This window comes from Sus scrofa, chromosome 17 (assembly GCF_054392235.1).
Source record: "Sus scrofa isolate SSC_HxYL_T2T_F1_AM1 chromosome 17, Sscrofa_HxYL_maternal_Yorkshire_Landrace_v2.0, whole genome shotgun sequence".
NCBI classification, from domain to species: Eukaryota; Metazoa; Chordata; class Mammalia; order Artiodactyla; family Suidae; genus Sus; species Sus scrofa.
In genome coordinates this window covers 12,168,921-12,194,088 of record NC_139399.1, presented here as the reverse complement: position 1 = coordinate 12,194,088, position 25,168 = coordinate 12,168,921, and the positions used below count along the sequence as shown (strand labels likewise).

The window sequence follows — 25,168 nt, the reverse complement described above, 5'->3', positions numbered from 1 at the left end:
CGCCACGACGGCAGCTCCCTCCAGCATATTTACTATGCTAGATGGTTTCTTTGTAATGTGAATAATGCTTTGCTTTGCTTTCTCTCATTCAGGTATTTGCTTCTATTTTCAAAAAGCGAACAAATAGACTTATAACTCAATAATAACAAAAAACAGCAAGCAGCTCAATTAAAAACTGGGCAAAGGACTTGAATAGACATTTCTCCAAAGATACGCAAATGAAAAGCTGTCCAGCATCATTCTTAGCATAATGCAGATCAGAACCACAATGGAATACCACTTTATACCCATTAGGATGGCTGTTGTAAAAACAAAAACAAAAACACTGGAAATAGCAAATGATGGCAAGGATATAGAGAAATTAGAACTCTTGGACATTGCTGGAAGGAATGTAAAATGGTGTAGCTGCTGTGGAAAACAAATTTTGGTCCCTCAGAAATTTAAACATAGAATTACAGTATAATCCAGCAATTCCGCTGTTACATATATGCCACTCAGAATTAAAAACAGGGACAAAAGGAGATGTTTGTATGCCCATATTCATAGCTGCATTATTCATAGTAGACAGGATGGGAGCAGTCCAGGTGTCCAGCAATAGAAGAATGGATAAACAAAATGTACATGCACACAATGGAATAGTATTTAGCCATTAAAAGGAACAAAGTGCTAATACATGCTACAGAATGCATGAACCCTTAAGACATTTTGCTAAGTGAACCACATCAGACAAAAAGGGGCAAATATTACATGATCTAGAATGGGCAACTTCTTAGAGACCAAAGGAGAATAAAAGTTAAAAGAGGCTGGGGTAAGAGAGAATGAAAGTTATTAATAGATGTAAAGTTTCTGTTTCAGGTGATAAACAAGTTTGGAGATAATGGAGGTCATTAGACAATACTATGAATGTACTTAATGCCTCTGAATTGTACACCTTAAAATGGTTAAAATGGTAAATTTTATATGTATTTTACCACCATTGAGGAAAAAAAAAAAAAGTAAAAACATTGCCTAGCACATAACCAGTACTCAGTAAATACTGAGTGGGTTGAGTGAATATGTTGAATGAATGAATGAGTGAATTCCAGCTATACTTGATTTGGCAAGATGACATCAACTATTAGCATGGTTAGGGGGGCAGTGTGGCTCTGAAGTCAGGGGAACCACAGTTTATACTCTTACTCTGCCACTTCTTTATTAGATAAGTGATTTTTTTCCACTTTAGGCATACTTTTAAAAATGAGAACTCACATAACCATAAAATTCACCCTTTTAAAGCCTGTAATTCAGTGGTTTTGTTATATTCACAATGTTGTATAATCATTACTATCTAATTTTGGAACATTTTTATCACCCGGAGGAGAAACTTCATTCCCATTATGAATACCCAACTTCATACCCATCAGTTCCATTTCTCTCTTCCCACACTCTTGCAAACACTAATCTACTTTCTTGTCTCTACAGATTTGCCTACTCTGGACATTTTCTGTAAATGGAATTGTATAGCATGTGGTCCTTTGTGGCTGGCTTCTTTCACTTAGTGTAATCCTTTCAAGCGTAACGCATCCATATTGTAGCCTGTATCAATACTTCATTCCTTTTTTTTTTTTTATTTTTTTTATTTTTGGCCACACCCTCAGCACACGGAAGTTCCCAGGCCAGGGATCAAACTTGAACCACAGCAGTGTCCCGAGCTGCTGCAGTGACAACGCCAGATCCTTAACAACTGCTGTGCTTCAAGAGAACTCCAATTCTTCATTCCTTTTATTGATGAATAATATTCCGTTGTGTAGATTCAGCCACATTTGTTTATCCATTCATCAATTCATAAATATTTGGGTTGTTTCCACTCTTTGTTTATTTTGAATAACGCTGCTATGAACACTTAGATACAAGTTTTTTGTTTTTTGTTTTTTTTGTCTTTTTGCTATTTCTTTGGGCCGCTTCCATGGCATATGGAGGTTCCCAGGCTAGGGGTCTAATCGGAGCTGTAGCCACCGGCCTACGCCGGATCCGAGCCGCGTCTGCAACCTACACCACAGCTCACGGCAACGCCGGATCGTTAACCCACTGAGCAAGGGCAGGGACCGAACCCGCAACCTCGTGGTTCCTAGTCGGATTCGTTAACCACTGCGCCACGACGGGAACTCCCTAGATACAAGTTTTTATGTGAACATAAATTTTCACTTCCCTTTGGTGTATGCCTAGGATTGGAATTATTGGGTCATATGGTAACTATATGTTTAATCTTTTGAGAAACTATCAGGAGTTCCCGTCGTGGCACAGTGGTTAACGAATCCGACTAGGAACCATGAGGTTTCGGGTTCGGTCCCTGCCCTTGCTCAGTGGGTTAAGGATCCGGCGTTGCCGTGAGCTGTGGTGTAGGTTGCAGACGCGGCTCGGATCCCGCGTTGCTGTGGCTCTGGCGTAGGCCGGTGGCTACAGCTCCGATTGGACCCCTAGCCTGGGAACCTCCATATGCCGCGGGAGCGGCCCAAGAAATAGCAACAACAACAACAACAACAAAAGACAAAAAGACGGAAAAAAAAAAAAATCTAAAAAAAAAAGGAAACTATCAAACTTGTTTTCCAAAGAGGCTGCACCATTTTGTAGTCCCAACAGCAACGTGTGAGGGTTCTAATTTCTCTGCATCCTCACCAGCACTTGTCTGTCTTTTTGATTATAAGTATCCTAATGGGCGTGAAGTGGTCTGTTGTTGTTTGATTTTGCATTTCCTTGACTGCTGATGGTGCTCAGCACCTTTTTATGTGCTTATTGGCTATTTGTGTGTCTTCTTGGAGAAATAACTTTCAAATCTTTTCTTTTTTCTTTTTTCTTTTTTTTTCTCCATGATGACAGAGTCTTTCCGTCTTGTCAGTTCATTTTTTTAAGATTTTTATTTTTTCTATTAAAGTTGATTTGCAATGTTCCGTCAATTTCTACTGTACAGCAAAGTGACCCAGTCATACATAATATATATGTATTTTTTTTTTCTCACATTATTCTCCATCATGTTCCATCACAAGTGACTAGATGTAGTTCCCTGTGCTATAAGCAGGATCTCATTGCTTATCCACTCCAAATGCTATAGTTTACAACTATTAACTCCAAACTCCCAGTCCATCCTACTCCCTCCACCCTGCCTTGGCAACCACAAGTCTGTTCTCCAAGTCCATGAGTTTGTTTCTTTTCTATAGATAGCCTCATTTGTGCTGTATATTAGATTCCTAATGTAAGTGATGTCCCACGGTATTTGTCTTTCTCTTTCTGACTTACTTCACTTAGTATGAGAGTCTCTAGTTCCATCCATGTTGATGCAAATGACATTATTTTGTTCTTTTTTATTCTTGAGTAATATTCCATTGTGTGCATGTATACACACACACACACACACACACACACACACACACACACTGCATCTTAATCCATTCATCTGTCGATCGACATTGAGGTTGTTTCCATGTGTTGGCTATTGTGAATAGTGCTGCAATGAGCATATGGATTCATGTGTCTTTTTCAAGGAAAATTTTGTCTGGATATATGCCCAAGAGTGGGATTGCTGGGTCATATGGTCCATATTTAGTTTTCTGAGGCACCTCCATACTGTTTTCCATAGTGGTTTACCAATTTACATTCCCACCAACAGTGCAGGAAGGTTCCCTTTTCTCCACACTCTCTCCAGCATTTGTTATTTGTGGACTTGTTAATGATGGCCATTCTGACTGGTGCATGGTGGTACCTCATTGTAATTTTGATTTGCATTTCTCAATAATTAGTGATGTTGAGCATTTTTTCATGTGGCTTTTGGCCATCTGTGTATCTCCTTTGGAAAAATGTCTATTCAGGGCTTCTGCCCATTTTTCAATTGGATTGTTTTTTTTTGCTGTTGAGAGGTATAGGTTGTTTGTATGTTTTAGAGATTAAGCACTTGTCAGTTGCCTCATTTGAAATTATTTTCTCCCATTCTGTAGGTTGTCTTTTTGGTTTTTTTTATGGTTTCCTTTGCTCTCAGTTTGATTAGGTCCCATTGGTTTATTTTTGCTCTTATTTCTGTTGCCTTGGGAGACTGACCTAAGAAAATGTTTATACAATTGATGTCAGATAATGTTTTGCCCATGTTCTCTTCTGGGATTTTGATGGTATTTTGTCTTACGTTTAAGTCTTCAAGCCATTTTGAGTTTATTTCTGTGCATAGTGTGAGGGTGTGTTCCAGTTTCATTGATTTACATGTGTCTGTCCACTGCTGAAAAGACTTTTTTCCCATTTTTTATTTTTGCCTCCTTTGTTGAAGATTAATTGACCATAGGTGTCTAGGTTTATTTCTGGGTTCTGTGTTCTGTTCCATTGGTCTGTATGTCTGTTTTGGTACCATTACCATACTGTCTTGATGACTGTGGCTTTTTAATAGTGCCTGAAGTCCTGGAGAGTTATGCCCCCTGCTTGATTTTTGTTCCTCAGGTTTGCTTTGGCAATTCTGGGTCTTTTGTGGTTTCATGTAGATTTTTGGATTGGTTGTTCTAGTTCTTTGAAAAATGTCATGGGTCATTTGATAGGGATTGCATTGAATCTGTAGATCGCTTTGGGTAGGATGGCCATTTTTACAATATTAATTCTGATTCTTCGAATTCAGGAGCATAGAATATCTTTCCATTTCTTTGAATCCTCTTTAATTTCCTTGATTAATGTTTTATAGTTCTTAGCATATAAGTCTTTTTCCTCCTTGGTCAGGTTTATTCCTAGGTATTTAATTTTTTTGGGTGTGATTTTATAAGGTATTATATTTTGATATTCCTTTTCTAATATTACATTGTTAGTATACAGAAATGCAACCAATTCCTAAATGTTAATCTTGTATCCTGCTACTTTGCTGAATTTGTTGATCAGTTCGAGCAGTTTTTGTGTGGTGTCCTTAGAGTTTTCTAAATATATCATGTCATCTGTGTAGAATAACAGTTTTACCACTTCTTTTCCAATCTGGATACCTTTTCTTTCTTTCTTTCTTCCTTCCTTCCTTCCTTCTTTCCTTCCTTTGTTTTTTATCTGATTGCTGTGGCTAGGACGTCCAATACTATGTTGAATAAAAGTGGTGAGAGTGGGCATCCTTGTCTTGTTCCAGATTTTACCAGGAAGGCTTTCAGCTTTTCTCATTGAGTATTATATTTGCTGTGGGTTTGTCATAAATGGCTTTAATTATGTTAAGGTATGTTCTCTCTATACCCACTTTGGTAAGAGTTTTATCATGAATGGATGTTGGACTTTGTCAAATGCTTTTTCTGCATCTATTGAGATGATCATGTGGTTTTTGACTTTTCTTTTGTTAATGTGGTGTATGATGTTGACTGATTTGCGTATGTTGAACCATCTTTATGAACCTGGGATGAATCCCGCTTTGTCGTGGTGTATGATCTTTTTTATATATTGTTGGATTCGTTTGGCTAAGATTTTGTTGAGAATTTTTTTGTCTATATTTATCAAAGATACTGGCCTATAATTTTCTTTTTTGGTAATATCTTTGTCTGGTTTTGGAAGTAGGGTGATGGTGGCTTCTTGGAAGGCCTTTGGGAGTGTTCCTTCTTTAACCTTTTGGAAAATTTAAGAGGAATGGGTATAAGTTCTTTGTATGTTTGGTAGAATTTGCCTGTGAAGCCATTTGGTCCTGGACTTTTGTTTGTAGGGAGTGTTTTTATTACATATTCAATTTCATTTCTAGTGATCAATTGATATATTTCTTCTTGATTCAGTTTTCATGTGCTATAAGTCTCTAGAAAGTTGTCCATTTCTTCTAGGTTGTCAGATTTGTTGGCAAATAATTGTTTGTAACATCCTTCCATTTTGATTTCCTTGTTGACCCATTGGTTTTTTAGTATCATGTTGTTAGTCTCCATTTAGTCAGTTTTTTCTCATTTCTTTTCCTGTGGTTGATTCCTAGTTTCATGCCATTGTGGTCAGAGAAGATACTTGAAATAATTTCTATACTCTTAAATTTGTTGTGGTTAGTTTTGTGCCTCAGTATGTGGTCAATCCTTGAGACTGTTCCATGTGCACTTGAAAAAAAAATGTATATTCTGATCTTTTTGGATATAATGTCCTGAAAATGTCAGTGAAGTCTAATTTTTCTCCTGTGTCATTTAGGATCTCTGTTGCCTTATTGATTTTTCTGTCTAGATGTTTTGTCCACTGATGTGAGTGGGGTGTTAAAGTCTCCTACTGTTGGAGTTCCCATTGTGGCGCAGCAGAAATGAATCCAAGTAGAAACTGTGAGGTTGCAGGTTCGATCCCTGGCCTTGCTCAGTGGGTTAAGGATCCAGTGTTGCCATGAGCTGTGGTGTAGGTCACAGACGTGGCTTGGATCTGGCATTGCTGTGACTGTGGCATAGGCTGGCGGCTACAGCTCCGATTAGACCCCTAGCTTGGGAACTTCCATATGCCACTGGTATGGCCCTAAAAGGACAAAAGACAAGAAAAAAAGTCTCCTACTATTATTGTATTCCCATCAATTTCTCCTTTTATGTTTGTTGGTATTTGTTGTATGTATTTGGGTCCTCCTATGTTGGGGCATATATATTGGTGAGTGCAATATCCTCTTCTTGAATGGATCCTTTTATCATTAAATAGTGTCATTCTTTGTCTTTCTTTATGGCCTTTGTTTTGAAGTCTATTTTGTCTGATATGAGTATTGCAGCTCCTGCTTTCCTGTCTTTTCCATTCATATGAAATATGTTTTTCCATCCTCTCACTTTCAATTTATTTGTGTCCTTTGCCCTAAGGTGAGTCTCTGTGGACAGTATATTGTGGGCTCTTGCTTTTTGATCCAGTCTGCCACTCTATGTCTTTTGATTTGAGCATTCAGTCCTTTGACATGTAAGATAATTTTTGATAAGTATGTCTTTATTACCATTTTACACCTTCTTTTCCAGTTGATTCAATGTTTCTCCTTTGTTCCTTTATTTTTTTGGTCATATGATTTCCTTTAATTTTTTTGCTTGTGTCCTCTTCTTTTTTTTAGTTTTGTGAATGTGTTTGGTTTTGATTTGTGGTTGCCCTATTTTTTAAGTATGTTAAGCCCTTCCTATATCCTCTTGCTTTAGCCTGATCGTTCACATAGGATCAAACACATTATTTAAAAAAGAGTTTAGATTTTCTTACTTTCCTTTCCCAGATTCTGTGATTTTGGAGTTCTTTTTTAACATCTTCATTTTTGTCCTTTTGCTTTTCCTTGTGTTTATCCATTGTGTTTGTCATCCCTTTTATAGTAAGTCTTGTTTTTTTTTTTTTTTTCCCTTTTAGTCCTGTATACTGGGTTATTTAAGTGATTGCTTTCCAATTGTGATTTCCTCCATCTTATTTCTTCTTACTTTTTTATTTAGAAAAGCCCTTTCAGTATTTCTTTTAGAATGAGTTTAATATTGCTGTACTCATTTAGTTTTTGTTTGTTGGAGAAATTCCTTATTCTCCTTCTATTTTAAATGATATTCTTGCCAGGTAGAGTATTCTAGGCTGCAATTTTTCCCTTTTAGAACTTTTAATGTATCTTGCCACTTTCTTCTGGCCTGTAGTGTTTCTGTAGAGAAATTGGTTGATAGCCTTATGGTGGTTCCACTATAATTAATACTTTATTTTTCTCTTGCTGCCTTTGGAATCTTCTCTTTAACTTTTGCCTTTTTTTAATTATAATATGTCTTAGTGTAGGCCTGTTTGGATTCAACTTATTTGGGGCCCTCCGTATCTTGATAGCTGTTTCCTTTAGATTTGGAAAGTTTTCAGACATCATTTCTTCAAATATATTTTCAACCCCCTTTTCTTTTTCTTCTCCTTCTGGAATCCCTATTATGTGTAGATTGGCCAGCTTTATATTATCCCAAAGATCTCTTATATTGCTTTCATGTTTTTTCATTTGGTTTTCTGTCTGCTGTCTGATTGGGTGATTTCCATTATTCTCTTTTCCAAGTCACCATTTCATCCCTCTGCATTATTCATTCTTTTCTTTAGTGCCTTTAACTCAGTTTGTATCTCTGCAAATTAATTTTCTAATTTTTCTTGGCTCTTCCTTTTATTTTCTAGTTCCTTTCTAAAGTAATCTGTGTTACTGTTTATATCTGCTCTTAATTCCTTCATACCCGTAATTCCTTCAGTATTTTCAATATCTCCTTTTTGAACTCAGTGTCTGTTAGGCTGTAGAAGTCTGTTTCGTTGTTTGCTGCTTCAGGTGAATTCTCCTGTTTTTTTTTAATTGGCAGTGGTTCCTGAGCTTCTTCATTTTGTGTTTATTTTTCTTATTCTGTGAGTTTAGGGAAACCAACTACCATAGTCTTGGAGGGCTATTTCTATGCAAGAGTGCCCCTTTGTATTTTGTGGGGGGGGGGTTACTATTTATTTTTGGCATGGCAGTTTGGATATTTGCTGTCTCTTTCCTCAATGTGAGCAGGGTGTTATCCCCTTGATAGGGCGCTGTGTGTTATCCCCCAGGGAGAAGGCAATGAGCAGGGCTAGTAGTCAGTGCCTAATTGCTGGGCTCTTGACAATAGCAAGCACCTGCAGGAAGGTGGTGCAGGCAACTCCTAGTTGCAGGGTCCTGGGAAGTGGTGATGAGCTTCAGGCAGATTTAGGTGGTGCCTGAAGCACATGGCACTTGCAGTGGCAGTGTGTGAGTTCCACGGGGAGTAAGAACAACAACAGGTGGTGTTCGGTCACAATGCCATCCTCTGTGGTGCTCTCTGAGGTGACTGTGGCTGCAAGTGGTGCCTATTCTTGGACCCCTAGTGGTATCAGGCCACGCCCACCTCTGGAGTCAGAGATAACTGCAGTGGTTTGCCCCTATCACCTGTAGACCACGCAAGAAGCACCTGGTCCCACTTAGTCTACTTAGGAGGTGCTGCACAGGCTGCTCCTAGTTGCAGGGTCCTGGGAAGTGACATTGATCAGGCATGTGTAGGTGGTGCCCAGAGCATTTGGCAGCAGCAGCAGGGTGGGCATGTTCCCAGGGGAGTGAGAGCAACAACAGTTGGTGCTCGGTTGCAGTGCCCTCTTTGCCAACATCTGAGGACACTGGGAACACAGATGGAGCCTGTTCACAGACCCCCTAGTGGTGGCAGGCCATGCCCCCCTTTGATTTCTTAGATGACTGCTGTGGTTTATCCCTGCCTCCTGTAGATCACATAAGAGGCACCATGTCTCACTTAGCCCCCCACTGCCCTTAGCCCATGCAAGAGGTGCCTGGCCACCCATAGCCCACACAAGAGGCACCTGGTCTCCTGGAGCCTGCACAAGTCAGAGTCTGCGTATGCACAGGGGAAGAGATTTCCTATGGCGATCTTCCCCTACTCCTCTCACCCTCCCCTACAGTGGCACCTTGCTTCTTCTGCAGGCCCAGACATCCCCTCCGGGTCTCTCGGCTGTGGCGCTCCACTCCCAGCCCATGGCACACTGCTCCCTAGCCCCTTAGGCTGTCCCTACAGAGCCAACCCTAGTCCTCTCCCTGGAACCGACCTCCAGAGCCTGAGTCTCAGTGCCCAGCCCCCACCTGAGTGTCTCAGTCTGTGGTGGCCGGGACAGTGGTGCAGATTATCTGTGCAGCTCTCACCCTGCTTTGCCCTCCTTGGTCCAGCTATTGCACTTTTCTCAGCGACTTTGATGTCCCTCCGTCTTGTCTGATCTCCCAGTTGGTTAGTTTTCTTCCCAGGATGAGAGTTCCTTTCCTCTTTAACAGCTCCCTCTCAGGAGTGCTAGTCCCATCCTAATTCCTTTTTTCTCTCTCTCTCTCTTTATTTTCTCTTTTTCTTTTGTTCTACTCAGGGTTTCTTGCTCTTTTTGGAGGTTTAAGGTCTTCTGCCAGTGTTCAGTAGATGTTCCTTGCGAGTTGTTCTACATGTAAATTTTTGCTTTATGTGGTTGTGGGAGAAGGTGAGCGACACATCCTCTTCCGCCATCTTGATCCTTCCCCCCTCAAATCCTTTGCTTTGTAAAAACACTTTCTAAGGCACATTTTTAGGTCCACAGCAGTATTGAGCATTAAGTAAGAGATTTTCCACATATCCCTTCCCCAGCACATGCATAACCTCCCCTGTAATCACTGTTTTCCCCCACTGGAGTGGTTCATTTGTTATAATTGATAAACCTACATTGACACATCATTATCATCCAAAGCCCATAGTTTACATTAGGGTTCATGCTTGGTGTTGTACATTCTATGGATTTGTCCAATTTTTTTTTTTTTTTTCGGTGTATGACAGTAACATGGTAGCATTGGTGTCACCATTAAAGTTTTCAAAAGGGATACAATTAAGGCATAAACACCATGAACAATTATTTGAATGGTTGTGAGGAATGGTTAAGACATGAACCTGTAACCTCCCATGAACATGTGCTTTGGACATTATTTGTTTATTACTGATTTTCAGCCTTTCCCACTTGAACTCACAGTATTGATTGATAGGTTTGGTCATCACTTCTGTCCTGTCTCCACAGGCAAACAGTGTCTGGAATGCTTGCTTTCATAGAACAGATGTACATACATTTTCTCATCCTTATTTTAAGTTTATTTTTATTGGTTTTTCCATTCTGAACAGGACAAGCTGTGAAGTATGCATGAAATTAAACCTCTTGACCAAACACTCAGGATTTCGTGACTTTGTCCCGTGTGATGGTTCCGTTTTGTGTTCTTCTGTTACACTCAGAGGGAGGCCAAGAAGCTCATTTTGTACCATATTTCTTAGGCCAGGGATAGTCTAAACTGTTTTTTTTTCTGGTGCTCTTTCCCCTGGTGGACAGTTGAAGCCTTTGGGAGTTAAAGTACTTCCCAGGACATTAACCCAACCCTTCCTCCCACAGCCATTTAAAATAGTTTAAAAATAACCCCCACTTAACGTTTTGTGGCAGGCTATGACAACTTTATAAAAATTGTATGTTTACTTTTCTTCTCTTTTTCGTGTATTAAAACATTGCTTATCACAGATTCCCGGAGAAAGAAATCTATTGCCAAGTGCTGAAGGAAAGTTTCACTCCTCGGGGCATGTAGCAAAGCACAGAGTATTTCATACGTTCAAGGCACAGTAGACTTCCATGTGGAAGTGAGCTGTTCAGCCTGTGTGGGGGCGGTGGTTTATGAAAGGGATTCTGCCTTCTTGAGCTCAGCGAATCGATTCAAAGACCCTGTGAGTGCATTTATTCATTCTCTTGGACCTGCAACAGCTGTTCCTTGAGTGTTCCCTATAGGCAAGGTACTGTTTTAGGCCCCGAAGATCCATCAAGTGGTGAACAAGACAGGCTGCCCTAATTTCATGGAACTTATATTGTAGGCAAGAATTAAAAAGTAGTTTAATATTGCAACATATTCATACTCAGTAAGCCAAGATCTTGGAAAATCTTCCACTTTTAGAAGATTTATTTGCCAAATCCTGCTACCTTTCTTTCCCTGTAAACCTTTCAGTTGCTTTTCACCTCACTCAGAGTGAAAGCCAATGCCCTGGCATCGTCTGGAAGGCCCTACAGATGCCCTAGCTGCCTGTTGCACCTCAGCCCCTCCTCATCACTGACTCCGGTCCAGATGTCCTGATGCCTTGTAGCACCTGGAACAGGTCAAAGATCTTCCTATTCAAGGCCTTGTAATTGTTCCTTTTGTCTGGAATGCTCTTTCCCCAGATATCCTTGTGGCTGGCTCTCTCACTTATTTTGGTCTCTACTGAAATACCCAGTCATTTTATTGGAGAGGAGTCCCCTGGCTGTGCTCATGCTTCTTCCCACCCAACTGCTTATCCTGCTGGAATTTCCTCCCTAGCACCTTTTGGTATGCGTTTATGTTTGCTTGTTTTGCTTGCTTATGTTATTGCCTGTTCCCTTGTCTACCCTTCCCCCCGGCCCCAGCAGAATGTAAGCTTCCTGTGGGAAATAATGTCATCTGCAGAATCCCCAGCACCCAGAACGCCCTGTGCCTGGCGCAGAGTAGAGGTGCTCAGTGAATATTCCTTGAATGAATCAATCAAGATAATGGCTTAATGTGACTGTATCCAAGCTTCATATCTTTCAACAGTCTTGTTTTTTCTTTTTTTTTTTTTGGCCATGCCCATGGCATGTAGAATTCCTGGGCCAGGGTTCAGATCTGTACCACAGCAGTGACAATGACGGATTCTTAACCTGCTGAGCCACCAGAGAACTCGATACATCTCTCTCTCTCTTTTTTTTTTTTTCAGGGCCACACCTGCAGCATATGAAAATTCCCAGGCTAGGGGTTGAATCAAAGTTGTAGCTGCCCACCACAGCCACAGCCACAGCCACAGTAACACAGGATCAGAGGTGTGTCTATGACCTACACCACAGCTCACGGCAATGTCAGATCCTTAACCCAGTGAGCAAAGCCAGGAATTGAACCCTCGTCCTTGTGGATACTAGTTGGATTCGTTTCCGCTGTGCCACAATGGGAACTCCCATCTTTTTTTTTTTTTTTTCCAACATTTTTTATTCAAGTATATTGACCTCTAGCAGTATTATTATTTTCAGGTGTACAATATGATTCATATACATTGTAAACTGATTGCAATAAGTCTAGGTAACAGCTGTCTTATTTTTTTAACACAGTTATGCTAGTGTTCCCTGGAAGTCTAGTGGCTAGGGTTCAGTGCTTTCTTGTTTATGCTAACATTTTATTGATTCAAAAGTACTTTACAAGAAAATATAAATATTACTTCCGATAAAAATGTTATACCTGGACTTAGTACCAAGTTCACATATTTTAGTTTTGCAAGGAAAACCAGGCTTTAAAAAGTGAAGCAATACTATAACCCAAACTTTAATTCCAAGAATTCTCACAAAACATTACATATGACAGCATGAAAAAAAATCTTGCCCAGTAACTCCAAGTTCGGCTCTACAGTGTACCTGGAAACTGGCAGGACGTGGTATCTAAAACAGTCTCAACTTTTAAAATAAAGAATGTTACAAAAAGCTATGTATTCATGCATAGAAATCATGTAAAGAATGTATGACCTATAGCAAAGTGACCTAAAGTTTCTTGAAACTTGACAGATTCTACATCACCTGGGAATGTCTTCCCAGTGTGAAGACTAGTTGGATTAAAAAAAAAAAAAATTTTGGGAATTCCTTTTGTAGCACAGTGGAAATGAATCCAGTTAGTATCCATGAGGATGTGGGTTCAATCCCTGGCCTGGCTCAGTGGGTTAGGGATCCGGCATTGCTGTGAGCTGCGGTGTAGGTTGCAGATGTGGCTCAGATCCTCTGTTGCTGTGGCTGTGGTGTAGGCTGGCAACTGCAGTTCCAATTTGACCTCTAACCTGCGAGATTACATATGCTGAGAGCGCAGCCCTTAACAGCAAAAAAAAAAAAAAAAAATCTCTAATCTAGCTTAATGGTGCATCTCTGTTTTTTATTTTATTTTATTTTATTTTATTTTATTTTATTTTTTAACCTGCTGCTTTGTTCCCACAGCACCTTTTAAGAAACGCTTGTCGGAGTTCCCATCGTGGCACAGTGGTTAACGAATCCGACTAGGAACCATGAGGTTGCGGGTTCGGTCCCTGGCCTTGCTCAGTGGGTTAAGGATCCAGCGTTGCCATGAGCTGTGGTGTAGGTCTCAGACTCAGCTCAGATCTCGTGTTGCAGTGGCTCTGGTGTAGGCCAGTGGCTACATCTCCGATTAGACCCCTAGCCTGGGAACCTCCATATGCAGCAGGAGCGGCCCAAGAAATGGCAAAAAGACAAAAAAAAAAAAAAAAAAGAAAGAAACGCTTGTCAGCCACAGCTGCATACTATACCCCAGCTATGAGGAGAAAAAGAAATAGTCCTGTTCCCATGGCCCTTAGTTTTAGTTTTTACTTTTGCAGGTGAAGTTTTTTGGTGGTTTAGTTTCTGTTTGCCTTTCTTCATCGTTTCTTGTCCTTGCAACATCTTCCTCCGTTGGACCTCCCTTACCCTCTTGTCCAAAATTCAAATTCAGTAATAGAATATTCCTGATTAATTGTACCTGATTCTACCTGTGATCCCTCGAATACTTTTTTTCACCATAATGCTAGTCATTTTCAGTCACTGGACAAATATTTTAGCACATGCCTGTGCTAAGTCTTAGGGTACAAAGATGAAAAAACACGGTGCCTGTCCTTAAGGAACCTCCTGTCCAGGGTTCCTGTAAATCCCTTAAAACATGGTCATGGTCCATCGCTTCAGGAAGCCGATAAGTCAAGGACTGCGTCTCCTTTTTCTTTCTTCCCGCAGTTTCCATCCAAGTGTGGGTCTGCATTGTTCATGGTGTTGCAGGAGGGTTGCAGATGGAGAACTGGTGCCTTCCTTGAGCGTATACACTCTTGGAAACAACTGGAGTGGTTCCGTTAAAAATGGCATGTAACAGGAGTTCCCCTGTGGCTCAGTGGGTTATGAACCTGCCTAGTATCCATGAGAATTTGGGTTCAATCCCTGGCCTCACTCAGTGGGTTAAGGATCCTGCCTTGCCATGAGCTGTGGTGTAGGTTGCAGATGTGGCTCAGATCCGATGTTGCTGTGGCTCTGGTGTAGCCTGGTAGCTGCAGCTCCGATTTGACCCCTAGCCTGGAAACTTCCATATGCCATGAAAGCAGTCCTAACAAGACCGGGGAAAAAAAAAAATACCCAGCATGTAACAAGGTGGTGTAGAGTAAATGGGAAAGAAACAGTACTGACCAGAGGTGTCATAGCAGTTCACAGGAGAGAGGGTGGTTTCTGTGGACTGGGATAGGGGAGCAAAGGCAGCCTTCAGGAGGTGGGTCTTGGCTATGGAGATGGAGGGGTCATGCCATGCTGCATGATATCCTCATGCTCTCAGGGCTCTCAGAGCTCCTCTGACAGAGCAGTTGTGCAGCCTTTCTTATTGGGCCTCATAAGAGGCTTCCCCATCTCGGTGTCTGCATGGCATTCTGCCCTGTCCTCATTTCCCAGAATGGGAATGATGGGCTCCCGAGGACTGTCGTAGAGGAGGAGAGAGAGAAAAATGTGATGCCGATTACGGAGTCTGTCCTTGGGGGCTCGGAGCCCAGGGGTGAGATCTGGGAACATGTAAGTGAGCTGGTAGCTGGCCTTGCCGGGCGGCTGGGCTGTACTCCTTGGTCCTCTGGCACTGGAATTTGCCAGGGGATGATGGGAGGGGTGAGGGGCCCAACACAACTAGGTTCTCTCTGTGCTGGGCTGTCTCTCCTCTCTTTGCACCAGCAATCAGTTCCTCTTGGCACAACTGGCATTTGGAAAAATGTTTTCCCATCGTTCCCAAAGAGCTATATAAGTAGACGGTTTAGTCTTTTTGCCGAGCAGTGCCTTTGTCAGACATATGTCAACTTCAGAAGCATCTTAGAATTTTAGAAATATCTTTAGAGCAAAATCATCATCATCATAAAATAAGCCTTTGACTTTCCATATTGCTTCCTAGCTAGGTCTTATTCTTCCAAGACTATTTTATTTTTCAAAATGACGCTTGTGCCGTCTTTAATAGATTGCTCCGTACGTTTATTCTTTGAATCACAATGGACTTAGCATCTGTTCTTCATTTATTTTCCTCTTAATCTCTTTCTTCCTCTTTTTCTCTTATTTATGCTTGTTGAAAATGGTATTTTTGGTTGAGGTTATTTTAAGGTGGTGTTGAAATAAATCCTGGGACTGCCTACTTGTTCAACAGCGCATGTTCTTTTAAGCCTACACATTCAGGGTCATTCTACCAAAATAAATTATATGGGCCCTGTGCAGAACTCTCAAGTGCCTCACTTTTTATTTATGAGTTTGGCTGCTGGCATAACGTTTAGTTTCCCCTGAGCAAAAATGGGCTCCCTTTTTCTTTTCTCTGCCTTTTCCAGGAATTGCTAGCACTCTCATTTCTTTAGTAGCTATGGGGCTGTGTCATTAACTATTTTAGCTTTATTGTGCCCCTCAGGGAATTTTAAAAATCTAGTTAAATGTCAGTCACATCAACTGTTTTAACAGTTGTACAGGTAGACAAAAACTCGACATCCTGCCCATTTATAGGCATTCAAAGCTATCTGAAAATCATCCAGATATTTCCTTTACCTTGACCTTAGCTGGATTAAAACATCCTTATCTATATTGGAAAGTTGATTGACTTTTTTTCTCTTTTAAAAGCTAATGTCACACAGCATATACCCTTTGCAGTGGGTAGCTTTATTTATTGGATTTTTTGGAGATTGGTGGAATTTTAGAAATACATGTAACAAGTACCCTATTCCTGGGTGGAGGAAGGTCTTAAATTTTCCGGCAAGTCGGGGAAATATGTAGGTTCTTCACTTTGAAAGCTGACGCACTAACCATCCTGCTAACATGCGTGCAGTGTCAGGATCTTTATTTATATTTGGTGTTCTTTTGTACAACCAGCATTACAGAATAGTCTGGATAAACCCATTCATTCTCTTACCTCTTACTTTTGAAAATTAGATCAAGATTCCTGGAGTGAACTTTTTGACCAATATGTGCCTGTGGATCAGTCTAAAGTCCTTGGATTATGGGTCTATTTCAGATGAGGTTTTAGTCTTTCCAAACCTGAACCCTCCTACTTCAGTTAGCCCAGTTGAAACTGGCTCTGTCCAGAGAAAAGTTGGTGCTGGAGGAAGTAAGGTTGAAGATTCGGGCTCTATAGGTGAGAAGATGCTGAAGGAGCAAAAACAGAATGAGGGCTTATCTGCAGTACACAGATTCTGGTGGATCAGTACATCTTTGGAGAATAATCAGTGGCGATTATTGATATGATATTGGCTATGGTTTGGGGATTAAAAAAGGAACCCGCTGAAAAGGTAAGGTAGGGCCAGGTTGTGGAAGATCCTAATCAGCAGCAGGAACCACTGGGGCTTTCAACGTGGTGTGATGTGACAAAGGTGTGAGGTAGGATGACTGCTTGGGTGACGGCCTGGGAACAGAGTGTGTGACAGACAGATGCTGGGCTTTGGCTGCCTTGCTCATCATCTGTATTTGCCTGCTCTGCCCACAGGCCATGGGATTTTGATGTGGCTCAAATCCCGCCACTCCTCAGGTCATTCCCGTGATCACTTGACTGGCTTAAGGCTAAGGGTGGGACCCAGTGAAATGCAGCGGAACTGCCTGGGCTGCAGGGAAACTGGCTAATGAGGCTGGGTTTTTGGAGCCATCGTGAGCCGTGAGCCGAGAGCCCGGAGCTGGCAGAGAGGGAGGGGGCCTTGCCGAGAGACAAGGGCGAGGGCTGGGGTTTGAGCCCCTGGCCAGTCTGATCTTTATGGATAAATGCTTCCCTAAAATCCCTTTTGGCTGAAGCCATATCAAGTTGAGATTTCTGTCCCTTGCTCCTGGAAGAGTCCTGACAGATAGTGGTAGAGTCTGATAATCTGCAGGCAGTGTCATTAGTTAGGACTTTTTGGATAACTAGTCTGGGTCCCTAGCACAAAATACTCAACAGATTAATAACATTCATTTGTAAATTAATTAAATTAAAAAGGGCTTAAAGTGATGGATGGCAGCTGTCTCAGGGATTTTTAATAGGTGCCTTGCTTTATATTATATCTGACTCTATTGACTATATTTTAGAAGATAATTTAGCTTCATAGCAGGATACATTTTTAAATGAGTTTTTTTAGGAAACTTGAAAATAGGATTCTTTTCATGCAGTCTAAATGTGTGTATCCACCAGCATCTTTCTCTGTGTTATATAAAAGATATTTTGTGGCCTTTACGAAGGGCAGAATGTCTTAAGTATTTCTTCTGGTTGCATGCCATATATTTTCTTGGATTGTGCTTTGTGATTTTTGCCTTTCCCTCTGTTCTTCTCCAATATCTGACCTCTGAATAAAATGGTCCTGGGAAAAGACTTTCATTGGTTTTATAGTTTTAAACAGATTAAATCTGCCTTTTGGGAGAAAGATTGGTGTTTCTCAGTTTTCTGCCAAATGGCTGGACTAGAAAACTCCTGAAAAGTTTTGTGATTACCCTGTTTATGTGGTCAAGAAACTTTATGGAACTAGGAAAAAGTGTATCTTTACATTTTTTTAAGCTAAAAATTTTCTTGCAAATGTATTATGTAAGCTTTTATCATGTGATTTTATTTTTCTAGTTTTATTGAGATATAGTTGACATAGAACATTGTATTAGTTTAAGATGTGGAGCATAATGATTTGATATATGTATGTATTGCAAAATGATTAGCACAATATTAGTTAACATTCATCACCTCACATAGTTAGCTTTTTTTTTTCCTGTGATGAGAACTTTTAAGATCTGCTCTCTTAGCAACTTTTAAAGTATACAGTAGAGTACTAAGAATTCTTCTTTTCACATTGGAAATATTAGGAGTTCCCTAGTTGCCTAGTGGGTTAAGGATCTGTCATTGTCACTGCTGTGGCTCAGGTCATCACTGTGGCTCGGATTGGATCCCCGGTCCCAGAACTTCTACATGTAGGAGCAGCCAAAAATATTTGGAAAAATCGAATGCTTATTTTTCGCTGTTGTAAGAGATTATAACCATTCTGAATGGTCTGAAGAATTTTTTATTGCTTCCCTTTCTCTCTTTCTATATCAAAATATTTTGCAACTATAATTGAGAAGCCCATCTTTCTTGCAAACTCTGTTGTTACCACTAGGCTAACAGGGAACATGAAGTGTGCATTCAGTGGGAATGAGAATGAAATCTCTCAAGTCTCTGGTATGGATTTGTTTGCCAATAAGCACTGTTTATGCATTACTACTGAGATGGCTGCTTTTTCTCTTTTCCTTTCACACATGCGTTTACTCACAGGTGGAATCATTCATTGTCCAGGAGGTCTGGGTTCAAGCTTAAATATCCTACTTAGCAACACAGGGACTTCTTCCATAAATAAAACATTGCTGCAGTTAATACATGGCTAGGTAGAAGAGCAGCTTGATTCCTGACACGGTTCTTCCGCTGCTGCAGGAGGTCATTGCACCTTATGATGTGGAACTTGCCCGTGCACATGTCAAGACTCCTGTTGGGCTGGTCCTGGACCCCTGGGAGCTGGGGTTTCCTGGGTTCCTCAGTACCGTGGGGGGTGGGGGTGCTGTGTGCACCCCTCCAGACCAGATGAAGTGAACATATGCAATTCACATGGCTATTTTATTTTGTCTTTTTAGGGCCACACCCGTGGCATATGGAGGTTTCCAGGCTAGGGGTCCAATCGGAGCTGTAGCCACATTCACAGCAACTAGGGATTCGAGCCACGTCTTCGACCTAAAGCACAGCTCATGGCAACACTGGATCCTTAACCCACTGAGCAAGACCAGGGATCATGGATACCAGTCAGGTTCGTTAACCACTGAGCCACGATGGGAACTCCCACATGGCTATTTTAACTTAAGGCTCTACACCAAATTATCAGTGCCTTGGCTCAGCCAGAACTTTTTACTTGTTAACGGTGTAACTCTCACTGAAATTTTAGGGAAAATGGAGACTGGGCTTTTGACCCATTAATTTACAACGTTAGGCTTGGACTGAGGGGCTGAAGTGTGGGAGAGATCTAGGGAGGCAGCTGTGGGGTCAGACACTCCTGGTCTGAAATCTGGCTCTGCTGCCTTCTCGCTGCAGGGTAGTTGATTTACCACGGGCCCTGGTTAAATGGGATCACTCTGCCTGCCTTTCAGCTAGGGCTGGGAATAGTGTGTGGACAACACTTACCACCGTACCTGACACTCAGTAGTTGCTCAGGAAATGGTAGCCAGTATTGTGGGGTTTTTTTGTTTGTTTTGTCTTTTTGGGACTGCACTCACAGCACATGGAGGTTCCCAGGCTAGGGGTCAAATTGGAGCTGCAGCTGCCAGCCTACACCACAGCCACAGCCACATGGGATCTGAACCGTGCCTATGACCTACACCACAGCTCATGGCAACGCCAGGTCCTTAACCCACTAAGCAAGGCCAGAGATCAAACCTGAGTCCTCATGGATACTAATCAAGTTCATTACCACTGAGCCATGATGGGAACTCCTGCCAGTATTGCAGTTATTATTACCCTTCCTTTTTTCACCCCTTCTGCTCAAGGAAGAAGTTGGGAGGATCTTCCTCCATCATGCTTTCTTTATCACCTGTCAGCTTTTCCGGAAAGTTAGTCTTGGATTGGCCTGATCACTGTGATTCTCAGCAGTTAGTGGGTGAGGGTACGGGCACTGCTGGAAGCCAGGACTGTGTGTGTCCCAGGCTGGCCCCTCCTCTGAAGCTTCTGTGCCCCCATCTTGCGGCCCTGCCACCCTGCCTAATCCCTGTGCTTAAGGGCTGCCCAGGTGATGGATCTGCCTTTGAAATAGCGGTGTTGAGGCTCATTTTTGTGTCGTGCGTCCCCACATTTGTGGCTCACATGCTGTGAAGAGCATTTCAGGGAAAATGGACTCTGCCTGTACGTCTAGGTTCTCTTCATTGTCATGGTCTCAGGTTTGGTTTCTGTACAAGCCCTCCTTGTCACTTGGCAACTTTCTGGCCAGTGGTGTGGGAATTTGATGGCTGGGCACTATGAAGCCAGATGGGTCTGTGTGACATTGGAGCCTGAGTGTCACCATTAAAGATTGTTAAAAAAAAAAGAAAGAAAGAAAGAAAAAGGCTGGCTGGCTGGATTTATTGTAAAATACGATGTTTTCAAAAATCAGGTTGGCATTCTGTTGTAAACACACATTTTATGGGAGTTCCTATTGTGACTCAGCAGTAACAAGCCCAACTAGTGTCCATGAGGACTCTGGGGTTTGATCTCTGGCTTTGCTCAGTGGGTTAAGGATCTGGCGTTGCCATGAGCTGTGGTGTAGGTCATAGGCACTGCTTGGATCCCCTGTGGCTGTGGCTGTGGGGTAGGCTGGCAGCTGCAACTCCAATTTGACCCTTAGCCTGAGATCTTCTATATGCCATAGGTTTGGCCCTAGAAAGACAAAACAAACAAACAAAAACCCCATACATTTTATGTAATGGTCTCTCATCTTTATCAGAAAGAATTTTATGAGCATTAAGACGAGGAACAGTACTTTAAAAAAAGAAGAAGAAGATACAGTTTAAAATCATTTGTTAAAGGCAACCAGAATACTTTCTTTTAAACACTGTAAGATGCTTCATTAATTCAGGCTTAAAACCAAATAATAGGTATCAAAGGTAGAAGTAACTCAGGAAGCCTTTCCAAGTTCTCCTGGGATTCTCAGGCAGCCGTTACCTCACAGCCCTGATCCTCTAGGATGAAAGAGGAGAGGAGCTCAGGTTGGGTGGGCAGCCCGGAGTCTGAGAAGGAGCCAAGTGTAGTGGTGGTCTCACCCAGAGGTGTCGAGCACTGGGCCTCTGTGCAGCCTCTGGGCCGGTCTGAGAGCGTGTTGTGTTGTAGACTCTCTCGTTGCTGCGGCTGGTGCCTCCTTTCCTTGGGAAATCACAGTAGTTTTGTTGGCCAACCATGGTAGTGAGTGGCAGAATTTCTTGGGATTTGATATCGAATCATTATTGTATGCATTTTCACAGCAGTTTTGTGTGTCTTTCTGAAACCCCTCTGAGTTAGGAGGGCGACTTGTGAGAGTGCGGAAAGGTGTTAAATGCCCAGTCGGTCCTTTCCAGAAGTCAGGACCCACAGAGAGTCGCTCAGCAGTCTGGGCCCAACAATTCCATTTCAGAACCAGAACCAGAGCCCAGGCCCCTTGACTTGCAGACAAATACTTTACTTTTAATGTTGCTGGAGTTAGAAAATGTCAGGATACCAAATTTAGCACGACGAACTATTTATCTAGTTGCTTTTCTTAGATTAGAACATAAACTTGTCTTCAGTTTTGGCTGCTGCAGACATTTTGATTTCTCCCTGTTCTACAACCTCTGGATCTCTGCCCTCAAGTGATTGGCAATGACCTTCAGCCTAATTTATACAGTATGGAGGACTTGGTGTTTGGCTCAAGTGAAACCAGTGGCTTGTACCATTCCTTTTCCTTTTTTTCAATAAAAGCTAAACCTCAAGTTCCCATTGTGGCTCAGCAGGTTAAGAACCCAACATAGTGTCCATGAGGTTGCGGGTTTGATCCCTGGCCTTGCTCAGTGACTTGGGGATCTGGTGTTGCCGTGAGCTGCAGTGTAGATTTCAGACGTGGCTTGAATCCTGTGTTGCTGTGGCCATGGTGTAGGCTGGCAGCTTCAGCTCTGATTTGACCCTTATCCTGGAAACTTCCATATGCCATGGGTGCGGCCCTAAAAAGACCAAAAAAAGAAAAAAAGAAAAAAGGTTAACCTACCCTGCACTTTGGAACTCCCTGTTCTCCAGAGAGTTTTTCTTTTCCAGATAGTCAGAGCTGATTCCAGAACCCGAGAATGTTCACTTGTCCAGTATTTGACCAGTTTGAGCCAAACCCCAGGGTAGGAAGTAAACGCTTCTGTTCCATTTGCATTGACATTGGGAGGTGGTGCCCAGGAGAGGCTCAGTCTCCCTGTGATTTATGGGGCCTCCTGACTCCCAGTGGCCAGGAAGGACCCCGCTGCCCTTGTGTTCCAGGCCGACTGTCCTGCCTCAGGCCTGGCAGTGCTGTTCCCGAAGGGCCTGGTGCTTTCACTGAGGCTTTTCAGCCTCGGCCTAGAAAAGCTTATGAAACCTTTGTTTCCTTCAGTCTAACCGCAGCAAAGCAGGGATGGGAATGAAAAGGCCATTAAACTGGGGCACAGTCTCTCCCACTGAGTCTGTAAGATTCTTCGGGATGGACAAAGGCTTCGTCTTAGTCACCCTTTTCTTCTTCCCAGAAGCCAACGCTGTCTTACACAAAGGCATTTTGCTGAGTGGAGGTGGATATTTCTTTCTTTTGGTTCCGAGAATCCCGAACATCTCCTTGTGCCAACATCCGGGCTCTCCTACCCCATCTGCAGGCTTTCTGTCTTTGGGTTTATCTCAAAGAAGAATATTTTAATAATGGAATAATGGTTTATGAATATAGTTTTACAGTATAATTTTTGATTTCAAGCATCCATTTTTAAAATTACTCAGTTACTTGATTCTATGTAGAAGTCTCAGAAAACAATAGTCACAGCAATATAATTACTAAGTACAGTTATTTTGCAGATGTTTTTCCCATATCACTCCCATTTTACTAGTTGTAGTATTTCTACATTTTATAATCAGATGGCCGTTACATCCAGTCTTCTCTCCCTTTTTGCCTTCATTTTTGTCTTAGTTCTATAAATAGTTATGTTTAACCTTATCCACCAGTTCTTATGTTGATATCACTGCAGTTATTTATTTATTTATTTATTTTGGAGCCTGTTCTCTAGCACATTTCTTAAGAAAGACCCATGAGAATAATAGCCTCTGAGTCCTTGAACGCGGATACTTTCTGTCAAAAGCATTCTATTTTTAAATACTAATTTCATGCATAAAGTTGCTTAACATGATTTTTAGCCGATTATCCTAAACATATTAATTTGGAGTAGCAGAATTAGAATGACCTCAGAGGTCTTCACCAGAGTTCACAGCCTTGGTGACCCATGAGCTTGGCCTTTGGAGCTGGATAGCCCTTAACTCCAGGCCAAGCCTTGCCAGGTACAGCCCTTAGCTCCAGACCAAGCCTTGCTTGACCTGGGGAGATTGCTCATGGCTCTTAGCCGTGGGGCTTATGAGAGGACCTAACTCATGGAGTTATTGTGGGTATTAACTGAGGTCAGATACACAGAGAAATAGTATAGTGTGGGGCAGCCAGTATGTCGTCTAAGCATATTTATTGTTCTTATTATTACTATTTGGGCGACTTTTCCAGAAGCCAGTGGACAGTGGGGATTGGTCTGATCCGTGAGATGCTGGTAAGAGTTATTTTGAATACCTTCATTCTCTTCTCTTCAAAGGTCCAAAGCTCCCCCCGAGAATTTCTCCTGGCTCGCAGGGGTGTTTATATCGTCACAGTCTCCTCTTGCATAATCTTGGGCTCCCACTGAATTAGTTCAGGTTAAAGATTGTTTCACTACCCATTTATGCATCTGCGTTCCGTGACTCAACTGTGCTGAGTTAAAACCTGCCTCTTACTTAATTACACAGCCCTTCTCCAGTCGAAGAAGACAGTAAGGTATACAACCGACTTTCTTGAAGATTTGGGGCAAAGGAAAGGTTCTGTAAAGTAAAAGGCTGAGATGAGATTTTTCCTCTCCATTCCAGGGTTTCTTTCCCCTGGCACTTTGCCACCTAATCAAAAACACTGAAAATAAGGTATAAAGATTTTCTAGGAGTTCTCGTCATGGCTCAGTGGTTAATCAATCTGACTAGTATCCATAAGGAGGTGGGTTCGATCCCTGGCCTTGCTCAGTGGGTTAAGGATCTGGCGTTGCCGTGAGCTGTGGTGTAGGTTGCAGACTCAGCTTGGATTCCGCATTGCTGTGGCTCTGGCGTAGGCCAGCGGCTACAGCTCTGATTAGACCCCTAGCCTGGGAACCTCCATATGCTGCAGGAGCGGCCCTAGATAAGGCAAAAAGACAAAAAGAAAAAAAAAAAAAAAAGATTTTCTAAAGTACACCGAAAGATTCACAGTGCTTGTGTTTGGATTATGAGACTGGGGATGATTTTCTTTCTTTCTGTATTTCTGAATTTTTAAACATTGCGTAAAGAAGTACATGCATCATAATTTTTAAAAAGGCCAGTTTTAAAAGCCGGAGGAGAAAGCTTTTTAGGATTGGGGAGACTTTAGCCTAAGCAGGATAATCAAATTCTTGCCCAATAAGCCTCAGCTCCTTTTCCTAATCCTTTAAAAGGTATTTCTCTGCCAAGTGGGAATGATTTTACTTCCCGTGTACATCACAATGTGAGATGCCTTCTGGTTGGCAATACAGGCTTCTTTGTCTTGACGTGCCCATTGCTTCTGGAAAGCTCTTGGAATGCTCTGGTTTTGCTGTTCTGGGATGGCATTTGAGTCAGGCTACCTGCTCTGGCTTCTGGCCCGTTATCCACAAGATTTGAATCTCTCTGTCTTAGTGCTGGTGAGCTTACTCTCCAGCTGTTGTGCTATGGCTTCCGATCTCAGGACTCCCACCACCTTCCCTGCATCTTTCATGTCGCTAAGTCCAGTGGGCATGTTACAGTTTTTGCCTGACTTGATCTCTCAACCCCATTCAGCATAAACACACACATTCTCTTTTTTTTTCCTTTTTAGGACTGCACCTGAGGCATATGGAAGTCCCTGAGCTAGGGGTTAAATTGGAGCTACAGCTGCCAGCCTGCACCACAGCCATAGCAACTCAGGATCCG

At 42.0% G+C, this 25,168-nt stretch overlaps 1 protein-coding gene across 10 annotated transcripts in view; it reads left to right on the top strand.

Annotated features, from left to right (window-relative positions):
• Window positions 1–25,168, top strand: part of MTMR7 (myotubularin related protein 7) — a 122,126-nt gene that overhangs the window by 19,984 nt on the left and 76,974 nt on the right. For 2 of the 10 annotated variants that reach the window (XM_085002964.1, XM_085002965.1), the window contains one exon: window positions 11,635–11,779. The exons of 5 other annotated variants lie outside the window; for them this stretch is intronic. Coding sequence is in view for 1 of the 5 variants with exons in the window: in XM_085002960.1 (XP_084859086.1) it covers window positions 23,731–23,736 (6 nt within the window). In the remaining 4 variants the exon portion in view is untranslated. Of the gene's footprint in view, window positions 1–11,442; window positions 11,571–11,634; window positions 11,780–23,696; window positions 23,737–25,168 lie in introns of those variants that run through there. 3 more of the 10 variants (XM_085002966.1, XM_085002968.1, XM_085002960.1) reach the window with 3 other exon arrangements.